We start from the raw sequence: 18,717 nt of genomic DNA, 5'->3' as shown, positions 1-18,717 counted from the left end.
CACAGAGCAAGGCAAGGAAACCTGGAAGATCACAGAGCAAGCAGTAAGGTCCAGGGGGCCAGAAAGCAAGGAAAAAGGCCAAGATAGGCCAAATGTCAAGGCAAGAGGACAAGAGAGGCCACAAGGGAACGCAGAAGGCCCAGATAGGACACAAGGCAAGGCAGAATGCCTAGATAGGCTGCAAGGGAAGACAGGATAACCAAGTAAGAAGAAGGCAGGATCAGAGAGCCAAGGTGACTCAATGGAAGAAGCACTGAAGTACTAAGCAGGCTGGGTTATGTAGGGCTGGGGCTGAGGCGAGGTGTGACCAATGAGGAGGTAACTGGCAGTGCTGTGAGCAAGGCTCACTGAGCACCCCTGATGGAAGGAAGGTTGTGCAGCAGGCTGAACCTTGGTACAGGGAGACTGCATAGCAGGTGAAACCTGACACCAAACTTAAAGGATAACTTTTAAAGATCTCCATGTGGTCCCATATTTGCACATATATGGGCTCGCAGAAATTTACTCTAGTATTTTATAATCTGCACATATCTGGTCCACACAGATTATAAAATACGCATATGCAATATACCAACATATGCACAAACATTTGCAATGCACTGAAGTACATACTTTCTCTATCTATTTTATAAATATACGTGCATATATTTTAGGCCCAATGCAATATCGGGCATTCCGTTTACCGTGGTGATGAGTGCATGATTGGACGCACATTTTTTAAGCGCTAAACGAACGCCAATGCAATATCTGGATTACCACTTCCATAACATACGCACAAAATCATTGCGCAGTGAATAGCGCTGATGGCATGCTAATCGTATTTAAATGTGACAATTATCCATTAGTACCCAATGCAGTAATGCGCACCGAAATTTTGTGCATCCAGAGCAAGTTTTTTTTACATTCTAAATTTTACGCCTGCCTTACCCTGGCATTATTATGCTGGAGCTAGTGGTAGCTGGCGGTTCGTGAAGGTTTCCTGTTTTTTCAATCATGGAAAACTGTTTAATTCCTTGTCATGCTGATCTTCTTCTTGCATCTGCGAGCAAGAATTAGGGCAGCCACACGAGGGAGAGTGATTGCAAATAATCCTGCCAGTGACAGAACATCAGAGGACCATGCGGCGGCGGCAGGCACAGGTTAGCAAATTGCTTGAATCCTTTAAAATTCTTTCAAATCCTTATTTAACTTGATGATTGGACATCCAATTCTGGTGCCATCACAAGATGCCCTGGATTTTGGCATCGTTAAGATTGTCAAAAGGATACCTAAAAGTTGAACAGCTATTACTAGAATAATGGATGCCAAAGTCCAAGTCATCTGTGAAAGCCTCAGGCCTTGGGTGTCTTTAATTAGCAAGGGCCTTTTATGAACCCTGAAGTCTTGAGTGTTTAAAAATGTGTGCTTTTGGATCCCACCCGCCACACAGATGTGATAAACTGAGGATGTGATTGGTCTAACAGGGTTTTCAAAACATCTGATGGACCCTTGGTCTGACCCAGAATGGCATGTCATGTTCCTTATGTTATTATGTTTTCAGGTGCAGCCAGAGCCATCCGTAGATCCTGCAGGCAGCTTCTTATTCAGCCACGCACAACTCTCCTTGGATTGCCTGAGTCAGAAGTAGTGCGAAGATACCATCTCAGCTCTAGGGCAACTGAGACCCTGTATGAGGAGCTGAGGAATGATATTGATCCAATCACCTCTCGCAACCAAGTGGTCCCTGTGCTGGCAAAACTTCTGTGCACCTTGAATTTTTTCACCATAGGAAGTTTCCAGAATTTAGTAGGATTGGTTTGCAGGATGAATCAGCACTTTAGACAAGTCTTGAGGGCTATGATGAAACATATGCAACAGTATATTTATTTCCCAGTGGACCCAGGGTAACCTCAGGAGATCCAGCATGGATTCTTTGACATAGCTGGGATGCCCAATGTATTAGGTGCACCTATATTGCACTTACCCCCAGCTCGGAACAGGAGAGTGCATTCCGCAATTGCAAGTCATTCCATTTGAGGAATGTGCAGGTGGTATGTGATGCACATCAACAGATCCTGAATATAGTATCAAGGTTTCCGGGGAGCTGTTATGATTCCTACATCCTTGGTCGTTCACCGCTTGGAACTGATTTGCCTGAAGGGAAATACAACGATGGCTGGTTGCTAGATAAGTAATAGTAGCTATCGGAAGGCATGATAGACAACCAGGTGGCAAGGAGGAATGCAGGACCCTGTACAAGTTAATTGTTTTATCCAGAAAGTATTTTGGTACTATCGTATTGATAAGGTGAGTGTGGCATATAATGAACCAGTTATGTACATGCCATATGGAGTAGTGTATATATGCCATATGAAGTAGTGAATATATGGTTTCGTGGTGTTTTGTCAGTATTTTTTGAAGCAATATTGCTTACCTCTTTTACAGGTGATGGTGACTATGGCTGTAAGCCGTTGTTGCTGGCTCCACTCCTGACCCCGCGCACTGCAGTAGAAAGATGGTACAACGAGGCACATACCAGAACTAGGTCTGCTATCGAGCGGACATTTGGCATGCTGAAAGGAAAATTCAGATGCTTGGGCCAGTCAGGTAGTACCCTCCAGTACAGTCCCGAAAAGGTTGCATGCATTGTTTATGGCCTGCTGCATGCTATATAACTTCACGTTTCGCTTTGGGCTGGAAGTGGATGTCCCTGAAAACTTGCCCCCTGATCCACCTCTACAGCCAGCTGTGGAAGCGGACAACACAGTGTGAGGCTCGGAGGTTCGCCAAAGGGTCATTGTGGAGTATTTATTGTGTAGATTCTTAGAGGTCTTTCAAATAACCCCTCTCCTCTGTCAAAAATATTTGGAATAATCTAAATCCATTCTTTTCTGTTTTCTATTTCAGGAGTTGTAATTGGAGTCTGAGAGAGACACTGAAGGATGTTCCAGGATGTTCTATTGATATCTTTAGTTTTCTGATTTCTTTTAGTGAATAAATTGTGTTTGTTTAGCTGAGTGTATCTGTGGATTAATGTATGTCCTTTACATCCTCGTTGACCAGTGTCCTCTCGCCCTTTTGCCAACACCCCTCACTGACCAATGATCCCGTGCCTTCTCGACAACTCCCCTCACTGACCAGTGGCCCCTCACTCTCCCACCCATCAGATTAGGCCATTCACAGACCCCCAAATCTGGTGCCTTGGACTTAAGATGTCCATGAGAGGCCGCAGAGACGGACGCTTAGGTCCGTGGCATCTCTTGAAGCCCAAGATTTGGCCCACCCATCACAGGGTATTTGGATGGCCAAATCCAGCACCTTTAAGAGATGTCCTGGACTTCATCATCCATGAGGGGCCGCAGAGTCAGATGCTGAAGTCTGCAGCATCTCTTAAAGGCCCAAGATTTGGCCGTCCGGTCACAGGGTGTTTGGATGCCCAAATATGGCACCTTTAAGCGATGCCCTGGACTTCGTCATCCATGAGGGGCATAGAGACGGATTCTGAAGTCCCGGCATCTCTTAAAGGCCCAAGATTTGGCCCGCTTGTCACAGGTTGTTTGGATGCCCAAATCTGGTGCCTTTCAGAGACGCCCTGGACTCAATGTCCCTTAGGATGTCCATTCCCCACGGCCACACACAGACATCCATTTTGTGCAAAACTGTTGGTAGCATGCCTCGCAGCCAGCTGCCAAATTTTACCACGAGGGATGTGCGCTTACTGGCCACCATGATAGTGATCGACAACAGGTACCTATTCTTTCGCCCTGGGTACCAGTAAAACCAGGAAAGAGCAGATGCTGCCTGGCTGGTGCTCAGGGCAAGATTCAATGCCAAAACCTCTTTCCTGGGAGAGGTGAGTATGGATGAGGCCAAAAGTAGGCTATTAAAGCAGGAAATGTAGCTTGGACCTTATAGCAGATTTTCAATACCGACACAAAACGCTAAAAATAGCTTGAATTGTGAAATGGGTGGGAGGTGCAGGCCCAGCATCATTTTTTTAATATAGTAATGTTTGCATTTTTAATTCCTGCCACCCGGTGGAGGCGCTGAAAAAGGGGGTCAGGCGTCTAAGACGGGAGGAGAAGGAATGGCTCCTGGCCATCCATGCCAGACATGGGCAGTTGTATGGTGAGTATATTAGGAATCAAAACAGATTATTGAACCCCAAAAATTGAGAAAATAGTGATTGATGGTCGCACTAGTGCTTTACTTGCTCTTTGCTCCATAAAAATCTTAATATTTGGTTTTGTGAGTAGAGCTGTGTGCAAAATTGATGCATCTTGACCCCTACCTTACCTTCTGCCCTTCCTTCCATCTTCCTTTTCCCCAACACTTTGGTATTTATTATTTCAGACACCTCTAGCACATCCAACGAAGAGGAGGAGGAAGAAGACGTGGGCAGACCGCCACCTCTGCCGTCACCACCTCCACGGCCCGAGACACTGCCGCCCCTCCCTCCCAATGTCCCTGCGGAACAAGGAGGTAGTAGTCCTGACGATGAAGAGCCCTCCACTGATACTCCATCTGCGGCCCGCTGTCCACAGGAGCAAGAGGCTGCAGCCGAGGACATGCCTCGTGAGGGAGGAAGGCTTTCTTCACTTGAGGCATGCTTGGATGCTGTGCTCGTTTTATTTATTATTTTTATATACCAACATTTGATCTCATTCGAGATATCACACCGGTTTACATTCAGGTACTGTAGGTATTTTTCTCTCCCCAGAGGGCTTACAATCTAAGTTTGTACCTGAGGCAATGGAGGGTAAAGTGACTTGCCCAAGGTCACAAGGAGCAACAGTAGGACTTGAACCCTGGTCTCCTGGCTCATAGTCCACTGCTCTACCATTAGGCTATTCCTAATGGTTGATTGGTCAGTTGGACTGCAGGATAGACACAATGGAAGGGCTCCTGGTGTATGCGGGGGGGGGGGGGGGGGGGGAACTTGTCAGAACTGGTACAAGACCAGCAGCAGATGATTGAGCTTCTGTCATCTATGGCAGGAGTTCATGTGCTCATGGCCCTGTCCTGGCCCCAGCTGCTCGGACAATGATGCTCTTCCTTGTCCCCCACGGACCCCAACACAATCCCTGCCCTCCATTCCAACCCCCTCCTTTTTTTTTGAAATATATATTTTTATATATATTTGTAAATAGTTATTTATATAAACATTTCGAAATTTGTTGCTTGTCCTGTTAGCTCTCCAACTATTATGACCAGAACCAGCCTCTAGTGCTGTCCCATTCCTCAAGGTAATGTGAAGGTGCAAAATTACGATGGAAATGGAAGAGGAAGGGGAAGGGAATGATGACAATGGTCATGCTAGGGTAGGGTGGGGATTGGGAAGGGAGGTAGATGAGGATACCAGGTGAGAAGCAAGATAATGAGGATGGTAATGATGTATAAAGCTGGGGGAAGAGGGAAGAAAAGTAATAATGGGAAATGGGGCCTTCTGCTACAATAAAATGGCCCCTTGTTCGGTTGTCTCACTATGTCCTGTGTTTTTCTTTGCAGGCTTCCCACGCTTGGGGAAACTTTAGATCTTAGCTGAATATAACATATGATGGGTCAAATAGACAGCTATGAAGCACTGGTATAATGAGACATTGCAGCCTGTAAATAACACACATAACCCAGCAGTAACAGACAACAAAACTATTTTTTTGGAAAAAGTAAGAAATAGAGTGTCACTGTTGGTTTGGTGACCTGAAGGCTTTTGATAAGTCTTGCACAGCTATGACCAGTTGGCCCCATCAGGGAGGTCATATTGGTTATGAATTCAGCGCTCTCACACTGCATTTGCTGGAGAACTATGGGGACTGCAGTACACTCCTCGGCAACAGCAGTGGTGTAAGAAAATTATTCCTTACCTGCTAATTTTCGTTCCTGTAGTACTAAGGATCAGTCCAGACTGTGGGTTATGCTCCCAGTCCAGCAGGTGGAGTCAGAAGCAAAAATTCGAGGGGGTTCTATATGATGTGACCCCCTGTGCCTCAATCCTCAGTAACTAAACTTAAAAAGCCAAAGAGAAGAGACGGAGGGATCAAGAATAACACTTGTTCAACAATAATGAACGAAGATTAAACTGATAACAAACAACTCACAAAAGGAACTTGTCAAACCGAACTGTGTAAAACAGAGAGCCCTGGAACCCCAGGACGAGTTTAGAAGAAGTAGAAAGAATAGGAGTGAAGAGCAGAGGCTTATCCCCAATACAACCCTTAAATACTAGGGAGGGCATCTGGACTGATCCTTAGTACTACAGGAATGAAAATTATCAGGTAAGGAATAATTTTCTTTTCCCTGTACGTACAAGGATCAGTCCAGACTGTGGGATGTACCAAAGCTTCCCTACTCCGGGTGGGCCGATACCAGCCCTGCTCTCAAGACACTATCTCCAAAGGAACCGAAACCCGGAGCCCGAACATCTAAACGATAGTGTCTAGAGAAAGTATGTAGAGATTTCCAGGTGGCCGCTCTACAAATTTCTTGAGCAGACACCAAAGAACTTTCTGCCCAGGACGCAGCCTGCGCCCGAAGGGAATGTGCCTTAACACCCAGAGGAGGTTGGCGCCCTTTCCCTATATATGCAGCAGCAATCGCACCCTTCAACCATCGAACGATGGTTGTCTTAGAAGCCATCTGACCCCTCCTGGGGCCTGACCATAGAACAAAAAGATGATCAGTGAGACGAAAATCATTGGTGGATTCCAAGTACTGCATGAGACATCTTTTAACATCCAGACTGCGTAGCTGTCTGGAATCCGACACGGAGAAAGAAGGGAGTTCTACCGACTGATTCAAGTGGAAAGAAGAAACCACCTTTGGAAGAAGAGGGAACAGTCCTTAGGGAAATACCATCCTCTAAAATACGGAGGTAAGGTTCTCGGCAGGACAAAGCTTGGAGTTCCGAAATACGACGCGCTGAGCTTATGGCTACCAGAAAGACAGACTTTAGGGTGAGGTCTTTGATGGTGGCCGCGCGTAAAGGCTCAAACGGAGGTCCTACAAGAGCCTCGAGCACCAAATTGAGACTCCAAGAGGGACATGGCGATCTGGAAGGAGGATTCAATTGCCGTACACCCCTGAGAAAACGGAGTATATCTGGATGAGAGGAGAGTGGTGAAAGCATTCCCGTCTGCAACAAAGCTCCCAACGCTGCCACCTGTACCCGAAGGGAGTTATATGCAAGACCCATGTCAAGGCCAGCTTGAAGGAAAGCTAAGACTTGTACTACCGAGGCGTTAACTGGTACAATGTCACGACCAACACACCAATCCTCAAAAACTTTCCAAACTCTGACATAAGTGACCGAGGTGGAAGTCTTTCTAGGCCGCAATAGAGTGGAAATAACTGCCTCCGGATATCCTTGACGTCTCAACTTGCGCCTCTCAAAAGCCAGGCCGCAAGACAGAAGCGATCTGCTTCCTCTAAAAATATGGGACCCCGTTTGAGAAGACAAGGAAGATGACTGAGACGAATCGGTCCTTCGCGAACTAGATGAAGTAGGTCCGCGAACCATGGTCTCCTTGGCCATTCCGGAGCTACCAGAATTACGGGTCCTGGGTGAACCTCTATGCGACGAAGCACCCATCCCACTAGGGGCCACGGGGAAAGACATACAGAAGAATCTGCCTGGGCCACGGGAGGACCAGAGCATCTACCCCTTCTGCCCCGTGCTCTCGCCTGCGGCTGAAGAAACGAGTGGCCTTTGTGTTCTTGGCTGTGGCCATGAGATCTACGTGGGGGGGACCCCAACGATCTTCTATGAGAATCATCGCTTCTCTGGAGAGCTCCCACTCTCCCGGATCCAGACGTTGTCGGCTGAGAAAATCCGCCTGAACGTTGTCTACGCCTGCGATGTGAGAGGCGGCTAGCCGAAACAAGTGTTGTTCCGCCCACTGCATTAGCCTTTCCGCTTCCCACGCAACCAGGTGACTCCTCGTGCCTCCCTGCCGGTTGATGTACGATACCGTGGTTGCATTGTCCGAGAGAATCCTGACTGCTCTTTGATGAACAAGAGGAAGGAACCCCTGTAAAGCAAGGCGAACGGCTCTTGTCTCCAACTGGTTGATGGACCACTGTCTCTGCTCATGTGTCCAAATGCCTTGAATGGAGCTCGACTGGCATACCGCCCCCCCAACCCGTGAGGCTGGCATCCGTGGTGACTACCAACCAATCCGGTGTCTCCAAGGATACTCCCTGAGCCAGATTTTGAGGATCCAACCACCAACGGAGACTGAGTCGAGCTGCAGGTGGAATTGGAAGAACTGCACTGTAATCTCGAGATGCCGGCTTCCAACGGGATAGCAGAGCCTTCTGTAGAGGCCGAAGATGTGCAAAGGCCCATGGAACGAGATCGATCGTGGAGGCCATAGTCCCCAGTACCTGTAGATAATCCCAGGCTGTTGGAACTTGGAGAGTCAAGAAACGAAAAACCTGTTCTCTCAAAGCCTGCGCTCGCTCTGGACGTAAGAACACTTTTCCCTCTCTCGTGTTGAAGTGAGCGCCCAGAAAATCCAACAACTGAGAAGGAGTAAGACGGCTTTTGTCGTAGTTGATTATCCAGCCCAGGGACTGAAGCAGGGACACTACCCTTTCTACTGCAAGAATCCCCTGTCTTCGGGACTTTGCCCGAATAAGCCAGTCGTCGAGATACGGGTGAACCAGAATTCCTTCCCGACGAAGGGCCACTGCGACTACAACCATAACTTTTGTAAAAACTCGAGGAGCTGTGGCTAGACCAAAAGGTAGCGCCTTGAATTGGAAATGCTGCCCCAGAATCTTGAAACGGAGATAGCGTTGAAAATCTGGATGGATCGGAATATGGAGGTACGCCTCCGTCAAATCCAAAGAAGCAAGAAATTCTCCTCAATGGACCGCCGCTAACACCGACCTGAGCGTTTGCATGCGGAAGCGAGGTACCCTGAGTGCCCTGTTGACGGTCTTGAGGTCCAGAATGGGCTGGAAAGATCCCTCCTTTTTGGGAACCACAAAATAAATGGAGTAGTGACCTCGACCCAGCTCGGTGACGGACACTGGTCTTATCGCTCCTAAGGCACGCAGACGCTGAAGAGTCTGACGGACGGCTTTCTGCTTGTGGAGAGAACCGCAAGGCGAGAAGAGAAATCTGTCTCTGGGGGCGTAGACAAAATCCAACGCGTAACCTTGTCTTAGAATGTCCAGGACCCACTGGTCCGACGTGATGCGAGCCCACTCCCTGTAAAAGAGAGAGAGCCGGCCCCCCACCCGCGGGGTCAGCTCGTGGGCTAATTTGGCATCATTGCACTGGTTTAGAGGTTGAGCGAGTCGCTGTAGCCTCCTTGCCTGTCCGCCGACCTCGAAAGGACTGATTCCAGCCCTGTGAGCGATAAGATGGAGTCCTTGAAGCTGGTTGTTGCCTGTTTGACCGAGCGCGACGCTGGTTCCGAGATCGGTTTCTGGAAAAACTGAAAGACCTAGCTGAACGAGGTCTGTCCTCTGGAAGCTTATGCACCGCATTCTCATTCAGGGACTTGATTATCTGGTCCAAATCCTCACCAAAGAGGAACTTTCCCTTGAAAGGCAAAGAACCCAAACGTGTCTTGGAAGAGGAATCCACCGACCAGTTGCGGAGCCAGAGAAGACGGCGGGCCGAAACTGCTGCAACCATTGACCGAGAGAGAACTCTAAGAAGGTCATAAAGCGCGTCTGCACCATATGCTATCACAGACTCTAACCTATCAGCCTGTTGAGCTTCAGGAGTAGGGAGATCCTGCGAGGTGAGTAGTTGTTGAATCCAACGTAAGCCAGCCCTCTGCGCAAGAGCAGTGCAGATGGCCGCACGCACTCCGAGAGCCGAAACCTCAAAAATTCTCTTCAGAAAAACCTCCAACTTCCTATCCTGTAGATCCCTCAGGGCCGTTCCGCCCGTTACAGGGATGGTGGTGCTTTTAGTCACCGCAGAGGCCGCAGAATCCACTGTCGGTACTTTTAAGAGATCCAGAAAATCCACCGGAAGAGGATATAATTTTTCCATAGCTTTGCTGACCCTGAGGGAGGCCTCTGGAGTATCCCATTCCCTAGAAATCAGTTGTAAGAAACTGGGGTGTGTAGGGAAAGCCTTCGCCATAGGTCGAAGACCCGCAAGGAGGGGGTCTCCCTTCTTAATTTTAGGGTCTGAGGGTGTTGGGTCCGGGGGAGGATCAATGTCCATCTCCTGGAGAATATGTGGAATGAGACCTTCCAACTCCTCCAGTTGAAAGATGCGAAGCACCCGGGGATCGTCCCCTTCAAGTTGAACTGAAAGAGAAGGATCATCTCCTACCGAGTCCTGAAGCACATCTCCCTGTGGAATAACCGAAGAACTCCGTGGTGGACCCGCGGGAGGCTTGTGAGGCATTGGAGTAGAATCTATAATTTGGTCCACACCCTGTGCCGAAGGTCCCCCTAAAGAGGGATACAAACGTGGTAACTTGGCAGGAGGAGGACCCCAGGCCGCACCCAGGGGCTGACCGCAGCTCTGTAAAAAGGTGCGGTGCATTAAAACTACAAATTCCGGGGAAAAACTTGGTAGTCCTGTAGGTAGCCCCCCCCCGGGGGTTCCCCTACCGTAAATTGGTCTTCTGAGCCGACCGTGGGTGTCAGAACGGCCGGTGGACGAGAAACTGAGTCCCCCGGTTCATCACAATCAGAAGCGCCGGTTTCTCCCTCAGAAAATAAAATGGCCGCCGTTCCCGCGCTCAGCGGGAACGGGGCCTGCCGCTGACGAGGAGTGCCGTCCTCCAAGTGGTGTCCTGTGCCTTCCCCCGATGGTGTGCTAACTTTTTCGGGGGGTTTACAGCTGGAGCACAGCCCCTCGGCAGAGAGGCGGCTCCCCAAACGCCCGCAGGAAGCACAAGAAGGAGTACGCAACATGAGGGAGGAGTTTCTTCCCCCAGGGAGGCAGGAACCAGAGGGTGCGGCAGAGACCTGTAAAAGGTACTATCAATTAGCGAAAAACGCTAAAACACCCTCCCTCTTCCTACCGACCCAAGCACTGCCGGGGAAAGGACCTCCCAGAAGGCGGCAGCCCCGCGGAATGGCGCGTCGCGGGGCCGCGGGTAGGAAGACACGACGGACTGGGGAGGAGGGTGGTGAAACTGACAGGAAAAATTTTAGTCAGAAAGCTGCCCTCCAGTGCCGCCAGAAGCGGCAAGAGGTGAAATTCACTGTCTCTGAAATAAAAAATTTTAAAACACTTACCCAAAAGAGAGTTCCTACCGACCCAAGAGAATAAAAGAGGGAAAGTGCCCAGAAAGGGTAAGCCAACAAGGTCCTGTTAAATAGTAGCAGACAAAAGTCTGAAATAAAGGCTATAGCCAAATAAAATATTAAAACTATGAAGCCCTTTCTTTTTTTTTTTTTTTATTTCTTGATCCCTCAAAAGAATAGGAAAAGATCTAAAGAAGCTGTGCTGGGGACTGAACAGTCCCCTGCTCACACCTGCTGGAGTCAGAAGATACTGAGGATTGAGGCACAGGGGGTCACATCATATAGAACCCCCTCGAATTTTTGCTTCTGACTCCACCTGCTGGACTGGGAGCATAACCCACAGTCTGGACTGATCCTTGTACGTACAGGGAACACCCTTTTGCCTTGAAATCAGGTCGGTCACCATGTTGTTGGCCAGCTCATCCAGGCAAATGATGGGCATGCTAACCACTTCCTCCTGCTACTCTACTGGAGCCCCTGTAGTCTCCACCGACTGTGTTTCCGGGGTATCCTCCTGCAGGTTAGTGTCCACTCTTCCTCAGGCTGGCTCTCCTTAACCAATTGGCTCTCAGTGGGAGGATACTCATCAGAAATGTCTGGGAACATGAATTCCACCATGGAAGGAGAGTCTGAATCTCCTTCCACACCATCTTCCACATTCTGAGTGGTCACGTTGTTCAATGGTGGAGCTGCAGGAAAGGATAAGACGGTCAATAATTAGTTATGTTAACCAAGCAAGCACCAAAAAAAGAATAAACAATGCAAACACGGTAGTCAGTTCGAAAAACATACCTTCTGTTTGCCCTGATTTACACCCATAGGGTGTAGACACTCCATCCACCACCTCTTGGTGCAGAGTTGACAAGATCAGCTATTTCAGAGGAGTCAATGTCAGAGTGCAAGCAGGTCCACCACCTGTTCTTTTTCGTGAAGCCTCAATTTTCCCTGCCTTCTCTTTAACCTTCCTGCGGGTGTTACGCCAGTGGTGCTGAATCTGCTTCACATCCCTCTTATGCAATCCATGCCCAGATTTGCTTTTTGGTCGATGAGAAAGCCTTGGATTTGAAGAGCACTCTGTAGTTCTCACAGACACTCTATCACAGCTGCTCCTTCTTGGCATCAGAGAAGATAACAGGGGCATGCCTGCTCTTCCTGCACAGCTGCCTGTCTATCCTCCTGAAGCAACTTTCGTTTTCCTCCATTGAGCTGTCCATCCACTTTGCTATCAGCATTGTGACCGTTGTTCTCCATTTCATTTGCTTGCTGCTAAAACAGAGACAGGGAACAAGAGTATTGTACACCTATTATTGGTGATTTCAAAAAGAGCATGATACATGATAAAACAGATAGGACAGAGAAGAAAACAGACTATCATAAGAACAACAAAGACACAGACATCCCAGAGAGCATGGACGAATAGAAACAGAGACTATCATAGAAAGGACAAAGTCAAAGGCCTCCCAGAGAGCATGGACGGATAAAAAAAACAAGCACTCATAAGAACAACAAAGACACAGGCCTCCCAGAGAGCATGGACAGGCAATCACTGGAATTACAAGGGATCCCTTGGAAGCAGGAAAAATGTGGCCTTTAACGGCACCAAAATCCAACTCCTTTTGGCATACATGAATTGGACGTCCGTTAAAAAAGGCTTGTTTATAGACGACCAATTCTTAAACGCCTGTGGAATCCTTGTACCGACACACAAGGCCTTGGCCTGTAATCGACATACAAGACTTGGGCATCGCTAAAGCAATTTACGGGGACCTGAATGCAAGGACGCTCAATGCTGGGAAAGAATGTTGGTGCCCAGAGGCCACCCGCCCACCTTCCATACAGTGCTAAAATGGAGATCCATGAATGGGAACCCATTTATGGACACCCTCTACCAATCGACATCCAAGAATTGAGCATCAATAACACTTTTCAGGACATCCAATTGTTCCTCCAGGCCAACAAAAGGTAAAATATAACAAAAAAACAATGAACAAGTCTGCAGACATACAAATAAGCGAAAGCAACCACCTCTTACCTTTAGAAAATGAAGAAATTGAAGCAAAAATCGTGTGAATGCAAGGCACCAGTTCACACCAGACTGTAACAAGTACAGGTCCAATTGAACTGAGCACAAAAGGAAAGAAAGTTTGCCTCACAGCAGCGATTTATATACCCTGCAAATAGGATTATGACGCACATGCTGACATCACAGTGGGGGAGCAAAGCCAATTTCAAATATTACTTTTTTAGTTAAAATATCATTGCTTTTTGAATTAAATTTTACTGTATTATTGCCTTAAAGTTGACAGAAGCTTTTTTGATAGATATACACATACAAAGATCGCACATGCAATGCAATATTGGACATCCAATGCAATAAAATGTATGGCACTACGGACACTCTCTTTTGAACAACGCACGTCTTTTTTGCGCTCTTTTCATTTCCGATTCATTTGAATATTGCATCCAAGAAAAAGACGATAGATTGTGTGCGCGTTAAGAACACATGCGTTCATCATAATGTACACATTTTTTTTATGCACATTATATTGCATCGGCCTCTTTATGTGCAAAATAAATATAACTTGCATGCATACAACCCTGATTTATACACAAAAATAGGTATATTTAAAAATACATGCATGTACTTGAAATCACCAGTTTAATGATACCTCTACCACCTTATTTCTTTATTTGACCCTTCAAAAAATATTGATCAGAGGGGTTTGAAACATTGCAGTTGTTCGGGTTGTTGACCCCAGGGCAGAGGAGGAGTTGGTGCCATGTGTGGGGATGGGCCCCACAGGTTCCTACCGTCAGCAGGCGAGGCCGTAGAGGAGCATAGACCCTGCTGGAGGTTCACCACTACCAGCCCCCATTCTCCTCAGGTTGAGCCCTTGGGTACCAGGAGTGGCTGGACTTACGTAGGGTCTCTGGAAGTCCCGATGGAGTGGTAACACTGGCTGGAGCCAGGTGCAGGGTCCGGATACAGAAGAGGGTCGGAGTCCAAGCAATCTCGCGGTCGGATATTTAGGCTGTTGTCGGGGCAGGTGGTAAATCTCGTAGGCTGTAGTCGTGGCAGGTGGCGAATCTCATAGTTGTATTCAGGCAAAAGTCAGGATCCAAAGGCAGTCCAATCGCAAAACAGGTCAGGAGCTCGGAGACACCCTCTGGGGAGGGACAGGAGCAAGAGCCAAGAAGCCAAGGCAAGGTCTGCAGGCCAGACTTTGCCTTAAATAGAAAAAAGGTGCTAATAGCAGGAAGGAGGAGCCGTGGCAATTTCCTGCCGCGGTCCCTTTAAATCCCGGGAGGTGGTGCGCACGCATGCCTAAAGGGATCGGGGAGAGGAAGAAGCCCAAGGAAGTCTGCATCCGTGTGCCGGGAGGGAGCAGCACCGGAGAGGCCGGCCATAACTGCCCAGCAGAAAGTCCGAGAGCAGCTGCGTCAGCAGTGGCTCCCCGCTGCCACCAGTGTTACCCGAGCTGCGCCATGGTGCAGGTAAGTACAAAAGGCCGGTCGTGGGAGGCCGCGACCGGCGAATGTAACAGCAGTCACAATATAACAATATACAATCAGTTTAAAATAGGTTTCATAAAGGTGCCTCAACTTAAAGAGCAAGTCAGTGCAATTGGTAACATAGAAATAAAGAATGCTAGCCCATATTGTCAAAAGCTTTTTTAAAGAGGTTTGTTTTTAGATTTTTCTTAAACTCTTTGGTATTAGAAATTAAATGGAGTGGGTGAGGCAGTGCATTCCAGAGAGTGGGGCTGGCAATTGAGAAGGCATGCTTTCGAGTAAGGTCAAGTTTGGCTATTTTGGTAGTGGGAATATCCAGATTACAGTTTGCGGACCGGAGGTGTCTTCCAGGTTTATAAATGCAGAGAGTTGTGCATAACCAAATGGAGGAGTTATTATGAAGCAAGTTATGAATCATTGTAACAATTTTGTACTGAATGTGGAAATATACAGGTAGCCAGGTCTGTCTTCATTTCACCAAGACCCTCCTACTACTTCAACCTGAATTTCCCCCAGTTCACCCAGACCTCCCACACATAAATAGCAGAAAAAAGATGAGTCTGATATCAACTGCACTAGTTAATTAGCAAATGTAAAATTGTGCAAATATGCTGCCTAATATATTCACATACATTTCTTATAAAATAGCGACTTTTGTGCAAACCTCTTGGCCCCACCTCACAACACCCCTAGACTGCCCCTTTTCCTATGTAGTTAAATGTGTGCATGAAACTGAAAATACATGTGTACTTTTGATGTTTATAAAATAGCATGTACACAAATAGAAGCTACTAATGAGCATCTATGCTAATTGCATGCACCTTAACTCCTTTGAAAATTAACTTCTAAGGGGAATATAAAATACGAGAAAAATCCCCAGGAAGTGGCAAATGAAGGTGCCGGGTACCAGAATCCAGTACTAGTTCTGACTGAGTTGGAAGTACAAAGGAGCAGAAGGAAACTACTAGCTCAAAGAAAAACTAAATCAGATACATAAATATTGGTTGATGTTGAGAACACCACATTATTAATGGGCTAACACTCCATTGATAATGTTTAGCAGTAATGCAGACATTTAACATGTATTGCCTATGTTAGCATTAACACACTTTGGCAATCAGGCCCCTTTAAAACAACTATGGTCATGAAAAACATTTACTCAGATTCCATGCCTGGCACGGGATATCTGTTACAAGGTAGAAATCAAACAGAATTGTGCATGTCTATGAACTATTTTAAATTACTGAAATTAATAGCATGACGTCTTGAAGAAGAGATTTGAAGAAGAATTTAGCAGTTTAATTAAATGAACAATAGACATATTACTTTGATATATTTTCATATGTATGGATTGTAGAAGTATTATTCTCAAACAAGATCATATACAAATTTAAAAAATTAAAATGTTGCATAAAATATTGATTTATTTAATGTTTTAGTGTACATCAAAACCTATATAAGCTTGTTTATAACAACATTTTTCAGTTTGTCTTAATTTATGACAGCATAATTATCAGAAAATGAATTAGTATGTTAAAGATATTCTTAATTATCCCATATTATTATAATAATTGATATGAATTATGTCAATTTAAATTATAATTGACTAAAAAATGCAGCGATAATAGTGAGAATGTTCTGTGGCACCATTTCATTCTCTTTGGGCTTTGGCGTCTTTTTATAATTCCAATTTTTATTGAAGAACTCAAAACCAGCAAATATTTCAGGAACATACACCTTCCTAAGATTTCCTTAAAGCATCTGCTGATTTCTAGTGCATTAAAAGTTAATGGATGTGTTAGAACAGCTGCATCCCCATCAGGCCTATATCATATAAAATTTACTTATGACATGCAAAGGATATTGAATGGGAAGTATGAAAAATATAGAACTTGCCTAACAGAATAGAAATCCCATACATGGGATTTTTCATATTCTATTCATATTCAGGGGAGAAAGTCTGATACTTCACGCATATCCAGTATAGCTCTCTGCTTCAACGGCAGGGGAGAAAGTCTGATACTTCACGCATATCCAGCATAGCTCTCTGCTTCAACGGCAGGGGAGAAAGTCTGATACTTCAAACATATCCAGCATAGCTCTCTGCTTCAACGGCAGGGGAGAAAGTCTGATACTTCACTTTCAATGCATATCCAGCATAACTCTCTGCTTCAACGGCAGGGGGAATAAAGAAAAGTGGATCTATATACAGACAACCAACAAGGACTGAATTACATAGTCTGGGTAAACAAACAAGCATGGGTGTAGCTTGCTTATTGAGGCGGTTACTACCCCTAACTAATTAAGCTAGATATTTCACTTAAATGCAGCTCCAACACTGCTCTCTACATTAATGGTGGGGGTGGAAGGGAAATAGAACCAAAAGGTTACTAAGAGCCAAGAGTAACAGATAAGTATGAGGAAAAAAAAAAGTGCGAAACTTGCTGAGCAGACTGGATGGGCCGTTTGGTCTTCTTCTGCCGTCATTTCTATGTTTATGAAAAACTATCACATTTTATTCTGAAATGGAATAAATATAAAGCTGAATTTCTTACCTGTAATAGATGTTCTTCAACGACAACAGCATGGCAGTCCTCACATATAGGTGACAGCTCAGATCTTTTATGTCAAAGTTTCTAGAACACTGACTGTGCCTCATTGGGCATGCCCAGCATGCCACTATATTACGCATTCATGTAGGGGCCCCCCCTTCAGTCTTGTTGTTTAGCATTATAAGGGGAAACCAATGCCAAGGGGAGCTGGCATGGATATTGTGAGTACCGACATCCTGCTGTCTCAGGGAACACCTGCTACAGGAAAGCAACTCAGCTTTCTCCTAGGACAAGCTGGAAGGCAGTCCTCACATGTGGGGAACCCCTAGCTAGACTGCACTGAACGAAAAAAGGAATAAACAGCCAAATAGCAAACTGTTTTTGTTGCCAATCAGCCTTTTTTGCCTCATTTATTTATTTACTTATTTATTTGTTTAAAAACTCTTATATACTGCTTAACTATTGAGGGGTAGGTCTAGGCAGTTTACATATTAATGTACAGGTAAGAAAAAAGAAAAAAAAAGTGCAAAACTTGCAGGGCAGACTGGATGGGCCATTTGGTCTTCTACTGCCGTCATTTCTATGTTTCTATGTAATAAATCACATACTACTATAAACAAACATGTTAAAAACAGTTAATAAGCTTAAAAGTTTGATGAAAAACAGAAGGAAAGGGGAGAAGGACACAGGAGAAAAAGGAGGGGGGGAGAAAATAGATGGGGTTGGTTTATGGAGGTTTATAGGCAATCGTAAATACATAAGTCTTTAACTGATTCTTGAAATCTTTGATGTTAGTTAGAAAGTGATCAGGGAGGGAGTTCCACAAGGAAGGGCCGGCAGCAGAAAAAGCACGATGTCTAGTGAGGTCACATCTTCTTACCTAAAGTTGTTACAAAAGTAACAGGCCCTAGGAGGGAATGGGACTGGTTCTACACCTCAAACAAATTTCCTAAGACTGACTGGCCAAACTTTTAGTCCTGTCAACAATGTCTGGCATGCCTTGATGTGAATGTATTTATTTATTTATTTTATTTTATATACCGGCAACCGTTTGCACATCGTGCCGGTTTACAAAGAACTTACAACCAAAGAATATATAGGCAAAGCCTTTACAAGGAACAGTGTGTAACAAAAAACGCAGTAATAGAGCAATTAACTAGATAAGTAAGGGAGGGAGGGGTAGGGGTAGGCGAGACACAGGAGGGGGCGGGGGGAGGCTGACAGAGGATACATAAGGAAAAGCTATGTACAGGGGTTCGAGGAACAAATGATATGTACAGAGGTTATATACAAAATAGTATAATCGCAGGACAATAATGATTGAGGTGGGATAATGTGTGCGGTTGTACTAAGTAGCATTTTATGTTTGTGATTCCTAGGAGGGGGTGGGTGTTGTGTGTAGGTCCTGTGGGGGGGTGTTGGTGGGGGGTGGTGGTCTGGTTAGGGT

General features: G+C 46.0%; 1 protein-coding gene across 1 annotated transcript in view; it reads right to left on the bottom strand.

The window, feature by feature from the left end:
• Positions 1-11,670: 11,670 nt before the first annotated feature.
• The window catches only part of LOC115083391, a 65,793-nt gene continuing 58,746 nt past the window's right edge, over positions 11,671-18,717 (bottom strand). Inside the window, exons 3-5 of the mRNA XM_029587196.1 lie at positions 12,349-12,471; positions 11,998-12,076; positions 11,671-11,894 (exon numbers count right to left, since the gene is read on the bottom strand). Of these exons, the coding sequence (XP_029443056.1) occupies positions 11,671-11,894; positions 11,998-12,076; positions 12,349-12,471 (426 nt within the window). The remainder of the gene's footprint in view (positions 11,895-11,997; positions 12,077-12,348; positions 12,472-18,717) is intronic.

The sequence above is a fragment of the Rhinatrema bivittatum genome, chromosome 2, assembly GCF_901001135.1.
Source record: "Rhinatrema bivittatum chromosome 2, aRhiBiv1.1, whole genome shotgun sequence".
Lineage (NCBI taxonomy): Eukaryota > Metazoa > Chordata > Amphibia > Gymnophiona > Rhinatrematidae > Rhinatrema > Rhinatrema bivittatum.
This window is presented reverse-complemented; position numbering and strand designations above follow the sequence as displayed.